This window comes from Schistocerca americana, chromosome 5 (assembly GCF_021461395.2).
Source record: "Schistocerca americana isolate TAMUIC-IGC-003095 chromosome 5, iqSchAmer2.1, whole genome shotgun sequence".
Classification (NCBI taxonomy): Eukaryota; Metazoa; Arthropoda; class Insecta; order Orthoptera; family Acrididae; genus Schistocerca; species Schistocerca americana.
Window position 1 is genome coordinate 416,241,910 of NC_060123.1, and position 27,002 is coordinate 416,268,911.

Below are 27,002 nucleotides of genomic sequence, written 5' to 3' on the forward strand. Positions count from 1 at the left end.
AGGCTCGCTGCTTTCCCTTATATAGAATTTTAACAGTCGCTCACAAAATATTCCATTATTAATTTTGTATAATTTAAATGTTATAATTAAAATTTACAAAACATAAAGAAATTGATGTTACAGCCGAATAAGGTATACAATACAATATTTGAATAACAATCTTTTCTAGTAATATCTTTAGTTTTCCATAAGCAAATCATTCTAAATCATTCTGAACTTTAATCACAATAATGTCTCTCATATCATTTTAGTTACATAATTAATTACAGTTTGGATTTGATTACTAACATGTAATGGCATCACAAATCTTACTTTTATCTAACCGGATACAAGAAAGTTACAAATATAGCCTCAAATTTTGAAATTGCAAAATTTTGGGATGTAAACAATTTGAGAGTTAATTAGAAATGTAATTACTAGGACTATTAAATGCAGAGGAAGATATAAAAATAAATAACAAATGGAAATACATCGCTTGCTCATAACTTTCAAGTCATTTCTCAAGATAATGAAGTTCTTTGTGTTAACTCATTACTTGATTGTAATTATGGTAATTAGAGGTGCCCTTTGCCAACACTTCCACAGCATTTTAATATTTTGTGCCAAAGGTTTATTCCTTCAATTTCTTTATTATACATTCAATCCAGCATTTGTACATAATTTTGTTAATGACAACAATCTCTTGATAATGCTGAGAATATGTGTTCCTCTAGAACATTCCATACCCCTTCGCAATGAATATCAAGTTCTTTTTTTTATCAAATAGAATATAATGATACATAAAAAGACATACATACAAGGCCTTAGGAAGCAGTAAATTGTCTGATAACTATCTGGATGCATATAAAAAAAAAAAAAAGAAGGTGGACTCAGACATTTCATATGAATTTTGGGGAAGGCTGTATTGTTATCCCCCCCCCCCCCCCCCCCTTCCCAGCCTCTCTTGCAAGCATTACTTGTATGAATGGCTGCTAAATACATAAACACAACTTTGAAAAAAATCGAAGTTTTCTTGTTTTCTTTTCTTAGCTGTCACTCCAGTCACTGGTTCACATTGCACTTCTTAACGAATTGGCAGCTCACAATCATCAGTCCGTTCATGCTGTCCAACTTGCATCTGCAACCCCTCTTTTTCTGGCAGTCTCTACGCTGCAATAGGACAGTCCCTTATTAGTTTCACATTTTTTTAATTTTCACTTCCAGGTGAGGTAAGGACTATATATTGTCCCACCAATTACCTCCTGAACATCATCACAGGTTCATAAAGCTAATATCATGCACAGGAAATGTAAACATTACTTACTAATACAGTTCTCTAGGTAGGAACAGGGATGCACTCATTTCTCAAAAGTACTAATGTAGGTTACAATTAAGGTCACATCAGGTATGAATATATCAATAGCATTCACATATTACCCTATACAACTAGAATATTTACAAACAAAATCACGCAAAATTAAACGTCTCTAAACTGTAAAGATTTAGCTATATACAGACTGAAGTCAATGAACCAAAAATGAATTATATGTATCCTTTCTTTTTGATTAATATTTCAGTATATTCCACTATACAATATATTTGATCCCCCTCCAGTTCTCATTTAACTCTTTATCATATCAAACGAGCTCAGAGACTGCTCATCATTACACCATTTTGTAATAACAAACTTTTCACAAAATGTCTTATGGCACATTGCAACTTGTCCATTTAATAAAACATGTACATAATTACAGTTGTCCATTTGTTCATCTCATTAGCAAATTCATAAAATCATGTCCATGCCTGTAATTCTCATAGAACCACCTTTGAACTACTTCATGCTATCCCTTCCCACAAACCAAATACATGCTTTACGTAATATAACTACAATAGTCTCCATTATCTTATATACTCCCAAATTCTATAATGTCATGAAAATGCTAACACTAACTTATCAATAAATATTATACACAGTACAGTACACACACATATGGATCTAGAAAATTGTCTTTTACTCCCAGGACTATATATTGTCCCACCAATTACCTCCTGAACATCATCACAGGTTCATAAAGCTTGTATCATGCACAGGAAATGTAAACATTACTTACTAATACAGATTGTCCGCAGAGTGTGATAGCCAGAAAGTAGTTTCTTAACAATACTTACAATACTCATTATATACATAGTACACACTTTAACCTATTATCATCCTCATCTCTACAAAGCTGTCAGAACTTTCTCACTATGTTGTACACAACTCATTTCTCATGAACTAGTTTTAAAATATCTTTTTCACTTATGTTTCTGTTATAGTAGTAACTATTGTCTGACATGCTTATTTACACATCTTTAGAGTTACAAAATAATTATAAATTATTGGTCAATCACTACTGTAAGAAAGTCAAATTTAGTACACAACTTACATTTTCAAATTATTGCTCAAATAATGTCACATAATAGTCATATTATGTACAGAAAACTTACACTACCGAGAATGGATAGTATTTTCAGTAAGAGATAACTAACTTTATTACAGGTTTATAGATGAGTAAAAGATGTAGCATCCGAAAACGAAAAGAAGAAAAGTAGAATGCTACATAGCTTAGAGACCTAGTGCTCTCTACGCACTTGACACAAAGATGTTTCCTCCTGAGGCTAATCTGTAGGCATTTGGGTGTGGCATAGATTGAATTTTGAATGGACCAATATAGATGTCAAAGAATTTCTTTAATTCATTACTTATAATCTTGGATTTTTCATGTGTTTTCACCAGGACCAGATTATAAATTTTAAAATTTGTAGGTTTCTACTTATTATCATGTTTGTTTTTTCTCAGTTTCCCCTATTGTTCCATACTTTCCAGACTATTTCTTCTGTTTCCTGTGAACGCAAAGCCTTATATGCTGGGAATACAATTAAGTTGTTGATCAGATTTTGTGGTTTCTCGTAATACATTATTTCATATGGGGAGAACCCAGTAGACGAATGTTGTAAGCTGTTCAGTTTATCTTCGAAGCTGTCTACATACTCTATCCAACAATTTTTGTTGCAATAAGTTGTGAATAATCTCCCTATTTCTCTCATTTAACGTTCAGCCAGATTGCCTGATGGGTAGTAAGCAGATGTCTGAATACAGTATATTTTCTCCTCCTCAATAAATGTTTTTCAAAGTTTGGAAGTAAATTGTGCTCCGTTGTCAGAATGTATGCTCTTTAGTTTTCCTACCTTTGTGAAATAGTCTCTTCTAATTTTCAAAATAATGTTCATACTTGTTGGTTTCTTCAATGGATATAGTTTAATGAATTTTGAAAAAAGATCTACCATGACAAATATGTAACAAAATCCTCCTTTAGCCTTAGGCAATGATCCATAAAGATCAACTGCTGCAAGTTGTAGTTGTTCTTTTGGCAAGATGTTTTGCATATATCTTTTGCAGGTTTGATTACTAACTTTTACCCTCTGGCACCTGTCACATGTGGATAATTACTTTCTCACTCTACTGGCAATATTGTAAAAATATATACATTTTCTTGGATCTTTTGGATACATTTCAGTGTCCCACTATGTCCGAAACTCTCATGTACATACTTTATCAATATTTTGATATGCTGCTCTGGCCAACACAATCTCCAAGTATCACTGCCTGCACTGTATCTACTGAAAAGTATACCCTTGTGCACTTTGTAATACTGCTCTACTTCCTCATATTCTCTCTTACCCAGATAACTTTTAACTAACTTCTAGTTGGAATCATGGTTCTGATATCTACGGATGTCATTACAAATTTTCCTGATTTCATTCTCATCTTTCACCCCTTTTAGATACATAATCCAAAATTCCTTTTCACATTCATCACTGTTATTCTCACCTTCTCCCCCAATTGGCAATCTTGATAGAGCATCAGCAATTGGATTTTCTTCACTTTTTATACACTTTACTGTATAGTTGAACTGCTGGAGGAATAGTGCCCACCTGGTTATCCTGCAGAGTACACTCTTATATATAGATCAAAGCCTTATGGTCTGTGTATAATACTACTTGATATCCTGATAAGTAATTCTTGAACTTGGTGAAAGCCCAATAGACTGCTAACAATCCTTTTTCGGTGACATTATATGACTTCTCATGTTTTTGCAAAGTTCTATTTGCAAAATCTGTTGATCTATGCTCCATCACACCATCTACAATTTTTTCTTGGAACAAATGAGATCCCAGTCCGAAGTCACTGCTGTCAGTTATAATCCAAAATGGCTCTGTAAGATCAGGTGTGTATAACATTTTACTATTGCACATCTGTTTCTTGATGTTGTTGAATGCTTCCTGAGAACCCCTGTCCAACACCCAAATGGTGTTCTTCTTCAACAAGTTGCTCAAACATGATGCATTTAAAGCTTGATTGCTGACAAATTTCCAGTAGTAGCCACAAATTCCATAGAATGATTTAAGTTGTTTCTTAGTCTTAGGTGCAGGAAATTTTGCAATGGCTTCAAGTTTTTCTTCATCAGGGAAGATTACTTGTTCTGAGATGGTATGGCCTAAAAGTTTGAGCTGTTTAACTCCAGATTTGCACTTCTGTAGTTTTAATGACACTTCTCCCTCTCTCAATCTGTAACACACTTCACCCAACAAACGTATATGTTCTTCTCAACTCTTTCCTGTAACAAGTATGTCTTCAACATAAAGAATTATTTTGCTTAATAGTTCTTTTCCTAGCGCAAAATCCAATGCTTTGATAAATTCTGCAGCTGATACATTGAGGCAATATGATACAACACAATAGCAATAACAACTTCCTCCATACAAAAATGCGGTATATTTTCTAGACTGAATCTCCAATGGTACCTAATGGAAACCAGCTGTTAAGTCTATGCTAGACATGTATTTTGTATGTTCCAACTTATGTAATAACTCATCTATATTCTCAGGGTGATCAGATTCCCTCTCAAGGTATTTGTTTAAATGTCTTGAATCGAGCACAAGTCTTACTCCACCATCACATTTGGAAACTACCATCAACAGGTTACTGTATGTGCTTTTGCACCTTTCGATTACTTCCCACTCTTCCATCTTTTGTAGTTCTTTCTCTACAGCTTTTCTTTTTGGTATGGGTATGCCATAGGGTTTAATGAAAAATGGTTTGTGAGATTTTAGTTTAAGTCTACATTCAAAGTTTTTTCACTTTTCCAGGTTTCTCATTAAACACATATTTGTATTCCCACAACAAACTACCTAATTGATCTGCCTGTTCTTTGTCTAGACTCCCAGCTTCCTTTAGTTTGGTGGCCACTAATTCAGCATACTTGTCTTCACTGCATGCTTCTTCATTGTCTTCCTTGTTAATGTCAATCTTCTCATTTGCAAAAATCCTTCTTCTAATCTGAAAATTGTTCTCTAGGCAATTTTGGATAATTAGTTTAGTCACATGTGTTACATCTGTCTTTTGGTTGGTGAGTTTTAACTTTTTGTTATTCCAGTGCATTTACTCCTTTTATCCAATTCACTCTGAACAAAATGTTTTCATTGAGGTCAGGTACAACAAAACATCCTTGATTATACTGTACATTATTAACTGTGAAAGATATTAAGGCTTGCCTGCTTACAACTTTACTGTGAATACCAGTTGCTCCCTTAATTTTGATTCCAATAACAGGATATTCTTCAAAGTCAGCACTATGTCTTATCTGGTCTCTAAATTTTTCAGAAGTGGCACAGACATGACTACCTGTGTCTAAGAGGCAAACTCCCTCATAATTTGCAACTTTTATACATATATATGGGCAACCTAAAACTTTTTCCTTCGTGTTTTCCTCATCTTCATGCAACAAATCACCCTCACTCTCTCTAAAGTCCAAATTGTTTACACCATTTTTTTCTGCACAATTTCTCTTACTTGTCTGAATTTTGCTTAGAGCTACATCAGATGATTGCTTGATGTCATGTCCCTCTTTCACACATTGTTTACTTTTACCAGAACTGATCTCACTGTAAGCCTGTTTATTGCTTCTACCTTCCCAGTTGGAATGCAGTTCTTCACAAATAACCTCGATGACTCTTTTTACTCTGCCTCTGTCACTATAACCCTTGTAAGTATCCCATAAAGTTTCTAGCATCACATCTAAATCATAATGTCTGTCCACATGTTTCTTATCTGATGATACCGTCCCAGTTTCCATTGGTACAATCTGGTTCTCATATTCTTCACAAATACTACTGATATCGTCTTCTTCACCATTAATTAAATCTTCTTTAACCTTCATATAAACCACGCCGTCTAATTCTTCCTCCCATTTATCATTACTACTGACACTTTCATTATCAATATTACCACACATGCTACCATCTCCAATACTAGAGACTTCTACAACATCTTTACAATGATCACCAGAATTGTTGACAAGTACACCAGTTCAAGTATCATCACTTAAGTGATTAACAGTGATAGATTCTTCCTCCATTAATTTACTTAATCCAAACTCATCAAGATTACCATAAGAACCAACATTTTCTTCAAAAACTTCTTTGCCACACTGTTTATATAGACTTGAAATAGTTTCCTACTCTAACGGAACTTCTTCAACATTCTTACAGATGCTATTACTCCTATCTTCAACAACCCTTTCATTCACGCTTTTACAGAATTTACTGTCAAACTGTAATTTGCCAATCTGATGTGCTCTTCTTACATTAGTTCTGTCATTTCCACTCCAATATCTTTGATTATTCTGTCTTCTGTAATTATTTTTTATGTCTCTAGGCCAGTGGTGTTTAGCCTGATTTCAGTACTTATTTCTCACCCCAAACTGACAGGCTCCCAATGAAGTGTCCATCAGTTTAAATTGTCCCATCTTGATTGGTGATTATCTAATTGTTGTTGCCTTTCTCCTGAGGTCTCTCCCTGTTGTCATGCCCTCTGTTTCCATCCCCATTACTATGGTTGATTCATCTGTTCCCATTTCTATTGTAACCACTATTATCATTCTGATCTTCATTGTCACTCCACCCCCTTCCCCCCCGCCCCCCCCCCCCTCCCCCAGATGGTTGATTGCCAAATCTGCCATCACGTAACCTCTCATTTCTCTCAAAGACTCTATCCAACTTATCTACATATCTCAAGAACTGATCCACAGAGTTGTTTGGTCCATAAATCAACTTCTACTGTACTCTTTTCAGTAATCTCCTTTTTAAGGCATCTATTTGTATTAGTTCATCAAAAGGTTTGTCTGGGTGTACTAATTTCCACAATTGGTTTTCACAAAAACACTACAAGTTGCCATCGCCTTCCCTATACATTTGACCATTCAAAAACTCACTTTTAATCCCAACTTGCTCAGATTCTGATCAAACTTATTTAAAAACTTTCTCTCAAATTCATCATATGACATGGTAGAATTAACATTCTGATTGGCCCATGAGATTGCTCCTCCATCCAAAAATCTCTTAAGAAATTTAATTTTAACATTGGTCATTTCATTACTAAAATTATCTTGACAACGCTGTAAAAAATCAACAGGATGCAATTTCCCATCTCCTGGAAAGCATTTTGAAGGTATGCCACCCCATACACAATTAATGATCCTAACAAAATTTCTTTGAGCTACACCCTCTTGTAATTCTACAATTTTCTTGCTTAAATGTACAATGTTATTTTTACACAAATCTAATTTTTCATCACACTTCAGTTCTACACTACTTATTTTATTAGTAATGTCTGTAAGTTTTGACTCAGAGTTCCTTTTGTAAGATTCTACTTTTTCTTCTAAAGTTCTCCTAGTCTGGACAACCTCTACTTTCAGTTTCTAATTTTCTACTTCTACATGTTCATCTAATTTTTCAATCTCTTGTAGCGGGACTTTGAGTTTCGCCGCGCTACACTCGTTCCCTCAGATAAAAATATCCCGTCGCAGCGGTATGAGCGCTCGACGGCAGAGAAAATACCAAAATTGTAACCTTTTTTGTTTTCTATCCGTTTTCAATTGTCTCTTGTTAGCCGAAGCTGAAGGCAGACGTGATCTGATGCTGATGTAAAAAAAAAAAAAAAACTTGTTAGCTAGTCTTGATCTGATTTTAATGTGTAGACATGTTGTGGAAGTTGTTAAGAAATTCGGAGGATGGAAGTAGCAAAGTAAATTAAATTGCATACAGTATCAAGATGATTTTAATTGGTATAAATTAGTGATTCCTGGACTATTGCAAGATTTTGGAGCAAACTTTTCATGCAGAAATGAAGGAGATTTTTGAAGACCTGGACGCCGCCCGAAAGGAGACAAGTTAACCTGGTAAAGGATGATCTCTCATCTATGCCACTTCCCCCTGTCAGTTACATTTTGTTATTCTCTGTTTCTTTTCAGTAAGTTTTGTAGTGGAAATTGGTTTAACTTTTGCTCAAAAACGCCACAAGGACCACCCCAACTATAGCTTTTCTGTAATACGAAGTCCGATTTGCATTTCATTCTTTCCTTTTTGCACGGTCCTTTACGATTTTAAAACCCCCTTTTTATTCACCATTTCTTCCCACATTTTCAACCTTTTTTCCTTTTTCTTTTTTTTTTTTTTTTTTTTTTTTTTTTTTTTTTTTTTTTTTTTTTTTTTTTAACCACTACACTCTCCTTGTTTTTGGACAACTCTTGTGGGAAGTTAGTTTCTATTATCTCTAACCTTCCTTCTAACGCTCCTACACGAGTATTGAGTTCACCCTGCCCTGGCTGAACAGTAATTTTTAGTGCTGCTAAACCATCCTGGATTTGCCTTATCTTACTAGTATCCTGCCTTATCTGTCCCATCTGTTTCTTCACTTCTTGCCTAATCTGTCCCATCTGTTCCTTAGCTTCTTTCATATGCTGCATTAATAACATTAACAAATCATCTCTACCAACTCGTCCCTGCACAATTGGAGTACTCGTGGTTACATTTTCACTGGTACCCACTCCACAGAAGCTTCAATCTCCACTTTGATTACTATTGGGCGACAGTTCAATGATACTTGCTCCTAGGTCTGAAGTGTTTTCCATTGGTTCCTCACTCATTTTTACCTTGTCGTTATTGGCCATAGTAAATTTCAAAATATAAAAACTTCCCACACAAAAATGATTGTCACTTTCACAAAAACACTAATTAAGAAAATAAACTGTTATTTGTCTGATTGTTGTGGTGGTGTCCAATAATTTGGTCCTTTTTATCCACACCAACTCTTCCCATGTGGCTACATCCATTTGTTCTGCGCATCCATAACACAAAATTTTTCAAGACAATTTATGCCTGACATTTGTCTTATATTCACCTGAAACAGTCACTTGTTAAAAATATTTCCACATTTCAAACATCGATCCCGGCTCCTCCACCAATTGCAACGATTCTACATTCTTCTTAATTGTTACTTAAAATTACTTAACTTTTCATGGAGTTCATTTTGATGAAAGAAAATAAATTTGCAACTTCTCATTATTTATTGACAACAGAACTGCATTCTCAACATGATTAAACAAAGCACTTCACAGACATCACTGATCTCTTTGACAAACAGACTCTCAAGCAGACTCAACAACAACAACTGACTGACTCACAGCCTCTCTGCTTTCCCTTATATAGAATTTTAACAACTGCTCACAAAATGTTCCATTATTAATCTTGTATAATTTCAATGTTACAATTAAAATTTTCTAAATGTAAAGAAACTGATGTTACAGCCAAATAAGGTATAAAATACAGTACAGGGTGATTAAAAAAGAATACCACAACTTTAAAAATGTGTATTTAATGAAAGAAACATAATATAACCTTCTGTTATACATCATTACAAAGAGTATTTAAAAAGGTTTTTTTTCACTCAAAAACAAGTTCAGAGATGTTCAATATGGCTCCCTCCAGACACTCGAGCAATATCAACCCGATACTCCAACTCGTTCCACACTCTCTGTAGCATATCAGGCGTAACAGTTTGGATAGCTGCTGTTATTTCTCGTTTCAAATCATCAATGGTGGCTGGGAGAGGTGGCCGAAACACCATATCCTTAACATACCCCCATAAGAAAAAATCGCAGGGGGTAAGATCAGGGCTTCATGGAGGCCAGTGATGAAGTGCTCTGTCACGGGCTGCCTGGCGGCCGATCCATGGCCTCAGGTAGTTGACGTTCAGGTCGTTACGGACAGATAAGTGCCAATGTGGTGGCACTCCATCCTGCTGAAATATGAATTGTTGTGCTTCTTGTTCGAGCTGAGGGAACAGCCAATTCTCTAACATCTCCAGACACTGTAGTCCAGTTACAGTAGCACCTTCAAAGAAAAAGGGACCAAAAACTTTATTGGCTGAAATGGCACAGAAAACGTTCACCTTAGGCGAGTCACGTTCATACTGAGTTGTTTCCCGCGGATTCTCAGTGCCCCATATACAGACATTGTGACGGTTGACTTTCCCGTTAGTGTGGAAAGTTGCTTCATCACTAAACACAATCTTTGAAACGAAAGATTCATCTGTTTCCATTTGAGCAAGGATAAAATCACAGAAATCGATTATTTTAATCTTATCAGCTGCAGACAGTGCTTGAACCAATTTCAGACGATAAGGTTTCATAACTAACCTTTTTCGTAGGACTCTCCATACAGTTGATTGTGGAATTTGCAGCTCTCTGCTAGCTCTGCGAGTCGATTTTCCTGGGCTGCGAACAAATGCTTGCTGGATGCGTGCTACATTTTCATCACTCGTTCTCGGCCGTCCAGAACTTTTCCCTTTGCACAAACACCCATCCTCTGTAAACTGTTTATACCAACATTTAATACACCACCTATCAGGAGGTTTAACACCATACTTCGTTCGAAATGCACGCTGAGCAACTGTCGTCGATTCACTTCTGCCATACTCAATAACACAAAAAGCTTTCTGTTGAACGGTCGCCATCTTAGCATCAACTGACGCTGACGCCTAGTCAACAGCGCCTCAAGCGGACAAATGTACAACTAAATGAAACTTTATAGCTCCCTTAATTCACCGACAGATAGTGCTTAGCTCTGCCTTTTGTCTTTGCAGAGTTTTAAATTCCTAAAGTTGTGGTATTCTTTTTGAATCACCCTGTATTTGAATAACAATCTTTTCTAGTAATATCTTTAGTTTTCCATAAGAAAATCATTGTGAACTTTAATTACAATAATGCCTCTCACATTATTTTAGTTACATAATTAATTACAGTTTGGATTTGGTTACTAACATGTAATGGTATCACAAATCTTCTGCTTTATCTGACTGCGTACAAGAAAGTTACAAATAAAGCCTCAAATTCTGAAATTGCAAAACTGTGAGATGTAAACAATTGGAGAGTTAATTAGAAATGTAATTACAAGGACATTTAATTGCAGAGGAAGACATAACAATAAATAACAAATGAAAATACATTTCAAGCCATTTCTCAAGATAATGATGTTCTTTGTGTTAACTCATTACTTGATTGTAATTATGGTAATTAGAGGTGCCGGTCACCTTTGCCAACACTTCCACAGCATTTTAATATTTTCTGCCAAATGTTTATCCCTTCAATTTCTTTATTACACATTGAATCGAGCATTTGTACATAATTTTGTTAATGACAATAATCTCTTGATAATGATGACAATATATGTTGCTCTAGAACATTCCATATGCCTTCGCAATAAATATCAAGTTTTTTAGCAAATTGGAGAGAATGATATGTATAAATACACACATACAAGGCCTTACTAAACACTGAATTGTCTGATAACTATCCGGATGCATAAAAAAAAGAGAAAAAAAATTAAAAAAAAAACAAAAACAAAAGGTGGAATCAGACATTTCATATGAACTTTGGGGAAGTCTGTATTGTTATAACTGGACCCACTTTTGTTGTTGTTTGTTGTGGGGTGCATGAGCTGGGCTGCCCCAGCAGTGTGGCTGATCTGGTGGCTGAGCTTATCCTGGATGGTGCAAATAGAGGTGTCTCCAGCACTGGTGAAAGATTCCTTGATGTGTGGCCACCAGCAGTAGCTGGTAGCCTTACCGGGCAGTGGCGGAACAGCGTATCCATCCAGACATATGTCAATATGTGTGTACACAGAAAAGAACATCTGTCCATGCAAGAGTTATGCTGGGATCAGTGTTGCCCATTAATAGCATAAGAAGGAAACCTGTGCAGAATTGATAGGCTTGGATCTTTATAGTTTTTCCATCTTTTATTTTTTTTAAACATTCCCAGTAAATGTTCAGCCATGCCATTAGCTACAGCACAAAATGGAGATGCAGTAATATGCTTGATTCCATGCCAGATCCAAACTGTTGAAAGCCAACAGAACCAGACTGCACACCAATATCAGTGACTACAGTTCATGGGGTTCTTTCAACAGAAAGAAACACAGGCCAGAGCGTTAGTCATATTCTCCATCATGAACTGTTGTATTTTGATGACATCTGAGAAATGAATGTGTGCCTATTAAAATCAACCAAATAGCCCCATTGAACAAATCCAAAAAGTGTGCACATACTGTATGCCACAGCTGGATAAGCATGGGCATGGCTGGTGGGCTAGAGACAGTGCAGGTTGCTGCATATGATAATATTGGCTATATCTTCATCAGCCTGTGACCAGCAAACTTGTCACTGGACCAGGTTCTTTATTCTGCAAATGCCACAGTGGAACTGATGCAGGAGTCACAATACATGGGAGTACAGAACCTCCAGAATCACTGCTCAACGTTAGTAGTCATCTTTATTCAAAAACAACACACATTTGAAAAGATGAAGGACATAGCATTGTGAAAAGAAACAATGAAATTCTGGGTTGGCTGCAAAATGCAGAGCCTGTGGCCAGCTGGCTGAACTGGAAAATCTGTTTTAAAAGTCTATCCTTATATGTGGTCACTGCAACATATCTGGAATTGATGGAAATCTCTTCCGCCAGCTGTCCCAGATGTGAATCAGTGTGGAAGAAAACAGTCACTGTTTATCAAATACCTCATGGCGACCTGTATGGAACTGGAAAAGTGCATCTGCATTTGTGTACTGTGCTCATTTGAGATAATGAATGGAATACTGATACAGTAATCTGACAAGAAAACAGCCTGGTATTGTAACCTCTGAGGTATCTGTTCAGGCAACCTTGACATAGGACCAAGTATGGACAACAAATAGCTTATGATCTGTGACCATATGAAATTCATTGCTATATGCAAAGTGTGGATCTGTGACCATATGAAATTCATTGCTACATAGCAAAGTGTGGAACTTCTGGATACCAAAGATGCCTCCTTCTCTATTTGGGAATAATTTTCTTGGATCTTGATGAGCGTCTTAGAGGCAAATTTGTTAAGCCATTTTGAACCATCTGGGTGCTTATGTGATAGAATGGTCATGACACCATAGAGTAACATGTCTGTGCCCCACACTGGACCTAAATGAAGCTGATACAGGGTCAGACAAGGACCATTTTGGAAAATTTCTTCAATATACGAAATGCTTGGTGATTAACCATTGACTGCTTGAAAAGGGCCTGTCTTCTATGCAATAAATTCAATGGTTTAGCTATCATTGAAATTTGAGGCATAAAACAGGCACATTCTTTGGTATAGCAACGTGGAAAATGGCTGCCACATTCTCTGATGTCAATTTAAAGCCACCATGGCTAAGGATATATCGTATATATTAACAGAAGGCTGTAAGGAGGAGCATTTTAATGAGTTACAGTTTAAACAGTCTTACAGAAGGACTAAAAAATACTCTCCACAGATTTTACATGTTCCCCTGCTAAGTCCATCCTTTGACCACTATATCATCCAGATAGGTGATTCATTGAGGAATACTGGCAATAGTTTGTTCTAAAAATTTCTGGAAAATTATTGACGTGCTAGCTGCACCAAAAGGCAATCTGTTATTTTCAGAGAGCACCTGGAGTATTTAATACAAGAATTGCTAGGGAAGGCTCATGCAAAGGAAGTTTACAATAAGCTTTTGAAGTAGTGACCTGAGAGAACTGCTGAACCCTGCCAATTTGGAAAATGGCTCAATAGAATGTGGAAGAGGGCATGAAACTGCAATCATCTGACTGTATACTGTATTTTTGAAGTTCCCATAAAGGCATAACATACTACCAGGCCCCACAAAGGCATGACACACATTAGATTTGTGAACAGTAACTGAATGTGTCATCCTGCAGCTGTAAGGAATTGTGACAACACTTTTAACTCCTCTCTTAAATGATACAGTTCTACTACCTTCACATAATCCCAGAAGGCTTTTGTTATTAGGCGAGCTTAAAAAATTTTGGATCTACCAACTCTTTTAGTGTAATGTGAGCAGAAAGATTGTAAGCCATTGCCAGGCTTGGAGAAAACAAGAGAACACATTAGAGACACAAATAATCCACTTCTGTGCATGGAGCAGTATTCTGTATTGTTTGGACTGAATACTGGATAGAAAATCCAAAGGCTGCATGCACACCAATGGAAAAAATATTTTCACCTAAGTTTTTTGCTATTACAAAGAAAGGAATGGTTCTGATCACTAGCTTATATGTCAGTTCCAGAACTATCTGGTCTATCATTGAATTTCATGATGAGTGTAAGCCTATACCTTAGTTGACACTGATTTTAAAGGTGGAGACCCCAACTGAAGATATGTAGGCTGATTAATAATTGAGACCAAAGGCCCAGTAATGAGGAGGAATAGAATGGGAAAACCAAACACCATTGCTGACAGTGTGAGATGACGTGGTGATGCTCTCAATTCTATGATGTCGTTTCTTTGCATCAGTGCACTTGACTGCTCATACTATGGCCAGCTCTGCCAAACAACTGTTATATGACACTGGCATCATAATAATGTTGGCAGCTTCATCTAGCATGAAAAGAAAAGCAATTCAGCTGGGCAGTCTGCAAACTGTTTGCAAAAGCTGAGTGGAAAAACGATTATGGCACTGGATTTGAGTACTGTTCACTCAAGTGGGAGTCACTTGCATTACATGACATTTGTGAAATGTCACCATCAAACAAACTAGGTCCCACCACAGTTCCCAGTTGAGATGACAATTCGGATATCTCACAACCATCAATGTGGATGCCTGAGCTTCTTGAGAAATCTTGGAAGCCATAACTATATCCAAAGCTTCAGCTAAAGAAAGAATGGACTGCCATAATGCCTGAGAACACACTTCACTGTCTGGTGATAATCTAATTACCACATCACATATTAATGATTATGCTTAAGATTTTCCACCAGAACATGTAAACTGGCATTTTCCTCTCAGTAGCTGCAGATCCATGATTCGTGACTGATAACTGTGTGATAGTGCCTTCCAATGTTGAGGGAACTCCAAATGAGCATTTTTGTAGAAAAATGTTCACTTAAAAGCAAGTGAATGATGGCGAGGAGCAGGACTGATGTGTTGGATAAAGGGACCAATTTTTTCACAAGATAATAGAGCTCTAGATTTTTGTATAAGAGAAATGTTTGATTAATATTTATTATGCTAAATGCTTTTGGTACACTTTCCAGTCCACTTAAGCTTCAATGAAGAGATGGAATTGCTGGAAGCAACTGTAGACATGTGGGATCAGTATCCTTCAGCTTCTGCATGAGATTGTGTTGCAGTTCATGCTATTTTTTCCAGAGCTTGAAAAATTTCTGTTTCATCATGGTTGAAACACTCTCCGAAACAAGCTGACATGTTCTATTCTGGTACGGGGTGTGTTGCAGTTCCAAAAAATTATTGCCACCACTGCTGTTTGCTTCTTCACACACAACTTATCGACAATTAAGTCTCAGAAAGTGACAGACCATGACACTTCTGGAAATACTAAGACAAAAGACTACTAGAGGTGGATATCTCATGATCATTACATACTCTGAAAGTTTGTTAAATAACTTACATGACAGTGCTGGGGAATACTGTTTGTTGGCTCAGCTGGGAAAGACTTGAGTATGAAGCATAATCTTGCTACACCAATGTGCTGTTAGTTTGTCCACTGAAAACACAACTGGTAGAACACTGAGTAAAGACAGTTCTGCATTTGGCAGACAGGCAAGTCAGTGTGCTAGCTGAACAGTAGTAGGTGTAACAACAAAGTCCAAATCACAGTCCATGACAAAACCAATTAACACAGGGTCATTGTAAACAGATACAACTGAGAGCTTCCTGCAAGAAAAGAAAAGAAAAAAAAATCTGAGGTCTGGCTGGTATTTGATCCTATGATGTCTAGGTTTCCAGGTATGCATTTCCTGCTAGATCACCAGGCCAAACAGTAATATGTTAGAGACCTGGATAATATTTCTTGGGTAGGGCAGCAGCAGCTGTAATGCCTCAATGTGATTCTATAAAATGTAACCCATTTACTTTCTGACACTTTTACCCAATTGATGGTGTCCCTCATCCTGCAGCTATCTTATTTTAAAGAAGTTACTGTTTGCATCACTTCTGCTTAACCATTTTAGTTGTCTGTGACATAAAAATGCTTAAAAAGGGAAGGAGAAAGATTACAGTGTAACCTCCTGTTGACAACAAAATCAACAACAAAGAACGAGCTTGGATTCAGGAGGATGAGGAAGGAAACAAGCCATTCCCCTTCGCAGACACCATTCTGGCATTCATCATAACCAGTTTAGGAGAAACCATGTAAACCCTTAACCCTTGAGTAGACATGCCTTTGTATAAAGTGCACCAACCACAAGTAACCTTACCTTGTTCCATTCCATTGCTGTTTTACAATTGTTGAGTCCATACCTATTTCTTTACTACTGCTTCTAATAACACGGTAATAAGTTCTACTGCTGTATGTCCAAGTGAGCAGGAGCAATGTAAAATAGGCAGTTGAGTGAGAAAAAATTTACAGTCTGTGCAAGAAAGTAACATAGATTCTGAGCTAGCAACGCAGTCCCACAATGAGGCAGTTGTCTACTGGTTATTTAGCAATTGGGTAATTGGTTGGCTGGAATCTGATTCAACTATGCTGTTTTTACTCCAAGTGGGTCATTACTGTGGGGTAACTCTTCTATGCAGCAACAGAGTGATATAATGAAAGTTTATTTTATTAGTGTTTATTTAAACAATGAATCAGCCCATATAATGTAAGTATATTTTATTCTCATTTTATTAAACTAAGCGTAAACTGATTTTGCTCATACTGGTTTACCTTAGTAACATAAAGAAGCTATTCTTTGCATGAGTACAGAGTAAGCCTCATGCTCAATCTTGTTATAAAAACTGGTGCCCCAACTCGAGGGCTAATCTGGGTAGCTCACTGCACCAACTCACTTATAGGAAAACTTAAACATTCTGACAACTGATCTGAGTAATTAAACCATTCCATACATACTTAACACTCTCATTCACCTAATTCATCACATAATCTAGTAGTAAGGTCAGTGAGCATTGTCTCCTTAATTACCCTGTTAAGTCTACACAGTATGTCAGCATTCGGCAGATGACATACATATTCCAATAATTTTCTGCACATGACTGACTGTCCACACACACACACACACACACAAATGTTGTACAGCTACCTTGGCCCAGGTGACTACCATGTGTCGGCACTGCAGGTCAGGTGGGGTGAATGGTTGTGTTGGGTGGCAGGTGGATTGGGTGAGGAGAAAAAAAAGTTGGGGAACAAGAGGGAAAGTTGGGGAATGATGGCTGACAGCAGTGGCAATTTGCATCATTTATTTCTATTGATCAACTCCTATCATGGTTTCTTTCTTTTCAGATTCCTAATTCCTTTCTTTATTTCTGTATTACTTATTATTTCACTCAGCTATGTCTCCTTTATTACATAGTGACTCGTTCAATCATTCAGCATTGTCTGTGAAACTCCTTATGAATGAACACATGCAGGAATGTGAAACATGTCAAGTAATGCATACAATAAAGTAAAAACAGCAAATAGTCATTATTAAAAATTTTATTTATTGAGAACAAATAGTGCTATTATCACTTTGAAGCCAACAAGTTCATCATCAGAAGGCTGTTTAAACATACATTTTTTTATAGTGTTCATTCAGGTTGCCTGTTTTCCACTGTGGAAAACATTCTGTGAAGTGGTGTCTATGAAAACAACTTAGAAAAATGTTTATATTATTTTAATTCAGTGTTTGGTCTGATTTTTCCAGCAGTTAATATGACCATCATTAATTACATGTATGAAAAAAACAAGAAATGTAATGATCTAGACCCAATGTCAAATTACACGTTTGCATATAACTCAAAAGGTTGGACTATTTTCAGGACAGAGGAAACAAGCATTCAACTTCCTATAGGATAAAACCTGCAAAAGCACTGTGATGTTCAAATCAGCGTTCCGGTTCATGACAAATTCAGTTTATCTGCCACTATCTGAATACTTTTTGCTGTCTTTGTTGCCTGAAGAAAGAAATTATTATTTGTAATTGCCTAGATCAACAATTAATTTCCTATTTTACTGTAATTACTTTCACACTTTGTAACTAAATGAGTATGCCACATCGGTTGTGAATGAAGACAATATTCACAGGCAGCAATAAATTACTGAAGTTTTAATAAGGCTTCCATTGTAATGGAAAGAAAAAGTTAAATACTGGAAGTTAAAAATTAGGATGTGGAAATCATCATTATGAATGAGAAGGAATTTATCAGTACACTAGATTAGTGAGAACATTTAATGACTCAAAACAGGTAATGAAAGTTTTTAAATTTGCAGTGATAACACATGTTTTGAACTGTAAAATCAGACTAGTATTATCCTGAACAATATTGCCACTGTGATATTTTTGTAATATATCCCAATTTTTATTGTGGTTATCGAGCTCATATCAATCATTTCATTCCAAGTTGGCATTATTATTTAATATTATTTAATTCTAATTGGATTTTTTAAAAATTGCAGATTATGGATGATAAAAGGATGCAGAAATATGTTGATGGTATTGCTGTCCATTGGTACTATGATAAAACATCTCCAGCTCAGATATTAACTGAAACACAAAAGAAATACCCCACCAAATTCATTATATCAACAGAGGCTAGCATTGGTGAGTCATGGATAAGTGCCTTACTTAAACACCAATAGTTGCTAATGAATTACATTTTTCCATGTATAGAAAGAACTGTCTTGGTACCTAATGCAGGAAATACCTATATATTTTGATGTTAATACACTAGCAATTCATTTGTTCTCATGAAACAAAGATGTCTACAAACATCTGCAAGGATTTCTTCAGTATTAGTACATTTACATAACTACACATATTGAAAATGACCAGAAAAACTGTTTTAGAGAAATATTCTTCTGTTATCATTTCTCTTTCCATTTCTTTTTTAAGAGAGAAATGATTCATGTGTGATGTTTCAAGTATATCTGATTCTTTGATATTTATACATAAAGTAGATTGTGCCATTGTTCTTTCATTTAAAACATTCCTAAATGAGAGCATGGAGACCATGACAAGAACTGCTGATGATCAACCACACCACAAATGATCCACCAGTTTCTCGATTTCCCGTTTTAAGAATTCACAGACATCTTGTTGGATGTGGGGTAGAGCACCATGTCATTGGTGAAGTCCACACTGTCAGTTTCCAGTTGTGAGATGAGGCAATTTTCCAACAGGTCCAGTAACAAATGTCCTGTAATAGTATTTTCACAGAAGAAAAGGGGACTTTATAATTTTAACCGAGAGACTGCACAGAACACATTAACTTTTGGTGAGTCTTGAATGTGCTTCACGACAGTGTGAGGATTTTCTGTCCCCAAGATCATATTGTTCCTTGAGCCCTTTCACTGAGCCATTTAAAAAAAGAGAGAGAGAGAGAGAGAGAGAGAGAGGGAGAGAGAGAGAGAGAGAGAGAGAGAGAGAGAGAACCATTCCTACATGACTGAAGATGAGTTTCTTACAAAACCCATACTCTTCCATAAGCTGTTGTAACTGTGCTGAGAATTTATAGTGTCTTACTTTGTCATTTGTCTGTCATTTGTCTAACAATTGAAAGTGGTAAGGCTTCAGCTTCAGTCATGTCCTTAAAATCAAATGGTTGATTATCGTATGTTGAGCTCTCAGCTTCCTCTGTTCATCAATTTTTGTGGGAAATGTACCAAACTTGCCCACACTCAGTGAACTGTTCCTTCATTCTCTGCAGGCCAGCCTGTTGATGCCCTTTCCAAGGCATCCCAAAACTAAACCGAGCATACAATTGGTGAAAGGAGTTGGCAATTGGTGGACATTTGTTGAACTTCATTCTGAAGTGTCATTGCACTATTATGGCAGACACTTGTAAATGCATTTAAGCACAACTATGCTTTCTTGGTGGCTGTTGCCATTTTGCCTTACTGCTCACTGCTGAATTCTCAGGGCAGAAATCTGAAGTGTAGCTACAACAATACAAAACTTTTTCATTTGTTTGTATGAGTGTTGAGTTTTGTGACAATATGCCAGGTAATGTAGCTACAGTGACTTTACGAAACTATTCAGTCATTTATAATAAATTTGTACATGCAGCTTCTGGATGTTACACTCTCCTTCATAGTGCAGGAATTCAAACTGTAGGTGGATAGGTAAAAGCACCATGTCAAGGCAGGTCTTACAATTTCTGAATTTCTATTTGAGATCTTTGATAATGAATTTTATCCTTTTATTAATATTGTTCTAAAATTTTATCAATACTGCCAATTACTGTATCAGCTGCAGAACACACTTTATGAACCCTTCAGCATTTTGAAACTTGGCTTAGAGCATCCATGGAAAAGACAAATCTTTGTTCTTGCCTTATTACGGGCTGCCCATTATCGAAGTTTCAGTTTCAAAATGCTGTTGAAAGAGAACCACTGCTCAGAATAATGTCAAATTTGAACGGCATATTATTGACACAGGGGAAACATCATGGAATAAACAAAAGTTTTAACAAAAATTTGACCAATAGATGGCACTGTAAGCATCAGTATATGAACACCAACAGATGCGTGGCACACAACTGTTCCTCAGTTTGTGTCCGAGAAGCCCAACATAACTTTCTCCAAACTCTTTTATAGGAACAGTGACTGTGTGTCAGTAGCCCTGCAGAAGTTCAGGACACTCAAGGGTATGAAAAAAGACATTGGTCCAATGTCTGCTAAGGGTCTGGAGAAAATAATTAAAAAATTTGGAAAGGCAGGTTCTTTTAAAGTGTAATGTGGCAGAAGGAGGATAGCATTTTGTCCAGCATCTGTTGAAGACGTGACCACAGCACTGCAGTGGTTGTGTGCAAAAATGTGGTGCACGGGAAATTGCCCAGCCCATAGACTTGCCTGTGAGCATATTGCATAGAATCTTATGAAACATCCTGCATTGCTATCCATACAAAATCAGCGATGTTCAAGAGTTACTTCCTGCTGGACTGACAGCAAGAGTGATGTTCACTTTGGAATTTCTTGCTCATGTGGAAGTGGACTGTGTAAGTCCATATTGTCATCAATAAATGTTATGAGAGCCTTGTGCACACCAATGTCATTCCAGATGTTCAACAGCATGGACATGTGGGTAGGATCATTTTTATGCAAGACTGTGCTCCTCCACACATTGCACAGCCCCTGAAGCAGCTGCTGCAAAGATATTTTGGAAATGCTGGAATTATCAGCTGTCATTTCCCTATAGCCTGGCTTCCCAGGTCACCTGATCTTAATCTCTGTGACTAATGGCTGTGGAATTATCTGAAAGAAGTTGTGTTCAGTGCTCCAATTATGAACATAGTTGAACTGAAGGCATATACGGTGCAACACATTCAGAATGTGATCCCCCAAGGCACTCTGATCTGTTGTGGAACATGCGGTTTCTTGATTTCAACTTGTGGCAGAACATGGTGCATTAGATATTGAACATCTCTTGTGCCAGTCTCATGACATTTGCTTTTTATGCAGTTTTTGGCCCAAGCACAGTTAAAACCTGATGGCATTTTACTTATTATGTGGTTTTTGGGCTCAGGACAATTAAAAACCATGAAACTTCTGGAATTAAAAACCAATTTTTCCTATCCAATGTGGTATGACCTCACTATGGTTGATGGGATTACTTAACTAATAGTGCCACAACTGTTGACTGCCAGTCTTGTGCAGTCCTGTACATTGAACAGTATGGATGTTATAATGTGCAACTGAAGCCATAGCTGTCATTTTGTTGTTCATCTGCCACTTTTACCTGACCTCATTTTCATTAAGACACTTAGAACAGAATCTATTGGTAAAATTATCATGGATTTTTCATTTTGTTCCATATTTCCTCTTAAACCAATAATATACTGTTCAAATTTGACATTGTTCTGGGCAGTGGTTCTCTTTATACAGCATTTTGAAACTGCAACTTTAGTTATGGACACTCTGCACATACCCATCTGGGCACTGAGATTGATTTTTGTGCAGTTATTATAAGATTCACACTGTTATAAGAAGGTACTTCAATTTGTTCTGTGAAGTCTTATATTACTAAATTACAACAGTTTATATGTTTCATTGTTACTATAGTAGTTACTGTAAAAGTACTGTTTCTGGCAAGTTAAAACTGAGAGCACTGGTAAGTTGCCACCACAGAAAGGAATAGTGGAAGGGGTGCAGAAATGTGAACCTAGAGAATGTACAGTGAAAGCAAATTTCATGCTGAACAAAAATAATATGGGGATATAGTTGTCACACTGTAGGATGTAGGTGTCACATGAAGACACCCATGAAAAACACATTTTCAAAATTGCCTGAACACATCCAAACTGTGACCCTCTGTGAAATTGAGATATGAGTTCTGCTGCTTACATAAGCTTGTTTCTTTGCACTGTTTGCTCCACAAAATGTTTTCTTCTTAATATTCTTATTTTAGTCACAATTAAATGGTGAAATTAAAATTGCTCACACATGTAATAACTGTGTGCTGTAAAAAAACTACAGCAAGAAGTTGTGTAACAACTTACAAATATATTTCTGTTGAGTGTAACTGCAGCGGAAGTAATCCATGTTTCTGAAATAAATGCTTTCAGCTGTATATGAGGTTTTACAGGAACATGATCAGTTTCGTGATTTCAAATCGTATCATCAGGTATACATGATTTCTTCCAGTTCAGTAGATGAAAATACACCCTTTTAGCCATGTGAGGCAGTCTGTCAGAATAGATATGATTTGAAATTACAAAACTGGTTGTGTTCCTGTAAAACTTCATATACAGCTGAAAGTGGTTTATTTGAGAAACATAGATTACTTTAGCTGTGGTTGGTCTCAACAGAAAACTAACTGTAACAGGCTACCTCGCAAGGCTAACAACACATACTTTCATCTACTGAACTGGAAGAAATCATGCACACCTGATGACGTGATTTGAAATCATGAAACTGATCACAGACATGTAAAAGTTCACGTACAGCTGAAAGTGGTTTATTTCATAAACGTATTATAACTGTATTTAAAAAACATAAAAGATGTGATAATTTAGTTCATGATAAACATGTAAAACATGCTCTCACACATTCTCAGTCAGTGTAAAATTTTAGTTAGTATGCTAACATGAAATACCGATAGACAAAACTACTACTTCTAGCTTCCACTGTCAAAACACTGGATGCATTTTCAAAACTCATCTCCGCAGTTCATTACTGGAAGTGTCTGCAAAATAATAGTTGACTCATCAACTTACAGAAATTGCTGAAAGGATGATATAAGATTAACATCAACAAAAGCAAAATGAGGATAATGGAATGTAGTCGAAGTAAGTCGGGTGATGCAGAGGGATAGAGAAACAATTAAAATCACTCAAAAGAGGAAAGGCCGCTGGACCTGATGGGATACCAGTTCGATTTTACACAGAGTACGCGAAGGAACTTGCCCCCCTTCTTGCAGTGGTGTACCGTAGGTCTCTAGAAGAGTGTAGTGTTCCAAAGGATTGGAAAAGGGCACAGGTCATCCCCGTTTTCAAGAAGGGACGTCGAAAAGATGTGCAGAACTATAGACCTATATCTCTAATGTTGAGCAGTTGTAGAATTTTGGAACACGTATTATGTTTGAGTATAATGACTTTTCTGGAGACTAGAAATCTACTCTGTAGGAAACAGCATGGGTTTCGAAAAAGACGGTTGTGTAAAACCCAGCTCATGCTATTCGTCCATGAGACTCAGAGGGCCATAGACACGGGTTCACAGGTAGATGCCGTGTTTCTTGACTTCCGCAAGGCATTCGATACAGTTCCCCACAGTCGTTAAATGAACAAAGTAAGAGCATATGGACTATCACACCAATTGTGTGATTGTATTGAAGAGTTCCTAGGTAACAGAACGCAGCATGTCATTCTCAATGGAGAGAAGTCTTCCGAAGTAAGAGTGATTTCAGGTGTGCCACAGGGGAGTGTCATAGGACCGTTGCTATTCACAATATACATAAATGACCCTGTGGATGACATCGGAAGTTCACTGAGGCTTTTTGCAGATGATGCTGTGGTGTATTGAGAGGTTGTAACAATGGAAAATTGTACTGAAATGCAGGAGAATCTGCAGCAAATTGACGCATGGTGCAGGGAATGGCAATTGAATCTCAATGTAGACAAGTGTAATGTGCTGCGAATACATAGAAAGATAGATCCCTTATCATTTAGCTACGAGATAGCAGGTCAGCAACTGGAAGCAGTTAATTCTATAAATTATCTGGGAGTACGCATTAGGAGTGATTTAAAATGGAATGACCATATAAAGGTGATCGACGGTAAAGCAGATGCCAGACTGAGATTCATTGGAAGAATCCTAAGGAAATGCAATCCGAAAACAAAGGAAGTAGGTTACAGTACGCTTGTTCGCCCACTGGTTGAATACTGCTCAGCAGTGTGGGATCCGTACCAGATAGGGTTGATAGAAGAGCTAGAGAAGGTCCAACGGAGAGCAGCACGCTTTGTTACAGGATCATTTAGTAATCGCGAAAGTGTTATGGAGATGATAGATAAACTCCAGTGGAAGACTCTGCAGGAGAGACGCTCAGTAGCTCGGTACAGGCTTTTGTTGAAGTTTTGAGAACATACCTTCAGCAAGGAGTCAAGCAGTATATTGCTCCCTCCTACGTATATCTCATGAAGAGACCATGAGGATAAAATCAGAGAGATTAGAGCCCACACAGAAGCATACTGACAATCCTTCTTTCCATGAACAATACAAGACTGGAATAGAAGGGAGAACCGATAGTGGTACTCAGGGTACCCTCTGGCACACACCGTCAGGTGGCTTGCGGAGTATGGATGGAGATGTAGATGTAGATGCTGAGGGAATTAGATTGGGAAATGAGACACTTAAAGTAGTAAAGGAGTTTTGCTATTTGGGGAGCAAAATAACTGATCATCGTTTAAGTAGAGAAGATATAAAATGTAGACTGGCAATGGCAAGGGAAGCGTTTCTGAAGAAGAGAAATTTGTTAACATCGAGTATAGATTTAAGTGTCAGGAAGTCATTTCTGAAAGTATTTGTATGGAGTGTAGCCATGTATGGAAGTGAAACATGGATGATAAATAGTTTGGACAAGAAGAGAATAGAAGCTTTTGAAATGTGGTGCTACAGAAGAATGCTGAAGATTAGGTGGGTAGATCACATAATTAATGATGAGGTATTGAATAGAATTGGAGAGAAGAGGAATTTATAGCACAAGTTGACAAGAAGAAGGGACCGGTTGGTAGGACGTGTTCTGAGGCATCAAGGGATCACAAATATAACATTGGAGGGCAGTGTGGAGGGTAAAAATCGTAGTGGGAGACCAAGAAATGAATACACTAAGCAGATTTAGAAGGGTGTAGGTTGCAGTAAGTACTGGGAGATGAAGAAGCTTGCACAGGATAAGATAGCGTGTAGAGCTGCATCAAACCAGTCTCAGGACTGAAGACCACAACAACACGGAATCTTATCAAAACTAAAGTATATATGTTTTTTTCAAATTTATACTTATATGAACTGGCCATATGAAAACCCCCATACAAAATATTAACGTATAGTATATTGTACGTTTGCACAAAATGTGCACAAGTTATACTTTTAATAAAATTTAGGCCTCTCCATCATACATGATGTCCTTTTTGGGTAAACAAAGATTAAATTTTAAGAGATATATCACTTTGTACATCTCCTGTCTTTCTAAACAAAATAAATCCTCATGGGTTGCAAAAAGTTAAATTGCACTGCGCATTGCACTTCACTTTTTTTAGACAGAAAATTTCACTTGCTCATTGTTCATTACTTTTCACAAGCACTTTCACACTGAGCTTTTACACATTTTCTCACCAAATTATCAATGTCTTCAATAGGTCCAAGTGGCAGTTAGTAAGGAAATGCATTGCTATCAGTTCCCTTGGAAGTGGTTCTCCTCTGCCACAGTAGGTGAAAAAATCATACAAAACATCCTTCTTTAGTACACTTACTTTTTCTTCTAACTTAAGTATAAGAAAAAAAAGTTTAACACTAATGGCAAATGACAGTAATTACATCATACAAAATACATTATGTAGTCCTCATGACATCACAATAATTAGCATTAAAATTGACTATAGTATGAAAGTTGGTGGCTAGAAAAAATTTTAAAATCAAGTGCACACTACACTACAAAACATTACTCTAAGTCATAAATGTCTGAAACTGGTTAAACTTGAAAGACTTTTTCTTTCTTTCCCATTTGCAAAATAGCAAAAGCTCAAGATGTGCAGTAGCTTAGATTTACTGATCATTAGGTTATGAAAAAAGAATAGAGTCACCATCGCATAACTTAATTACTACTCAAATCAAAATTAAGGGGATGGAAGTTACACCAAATCATTGCCCTACTTCCCTACTCCACTCTGTGCACTACTCTCATTCAAACAGAAAATTAAATCCTCACAAAGTGACAAAATGTTTACAAATAGTTGACCTGTCAGAATATTCACATCAGTCTAGCATCACAGTTACCAGTTAATCAGAAAACTTTTTGTTCTTCGTTCCAGTATTACCTTTAAGCTCATAATTCCTCAGTACATGAATAACAGTTTTCAGATATCCTATAGATCCAATGATGCAACATTATATAACTTGTACCTCACTAAAATGTTACT

At 36.7% G+C, this 27,002-nt stretch overlaps 1 protein-coding gene across 1 annotated transcript in view; it reads left to right on the forward strand.

The window, feature by feature from the left end:
- LOC124615771 (lysosomal acid glucosylceramidase-like) overlaps positions 1 to 27,002 on the forward strand; it is a 240,052-nt gene that overhangs the window by 147,818 nt on the left and 65,232 nt on the right. The window contains exon 8 of the mRNA XM_047143870.1: positions 18,832 to 18,976. Within this exon, the coding sequence (XP_046999826.1) occupies positions 18,832 to 18,976 (145 nt within the window). The remainder of the gene's footprint in view (positions 1 to 18,831; positions 18,977 to 27,002) is intronic.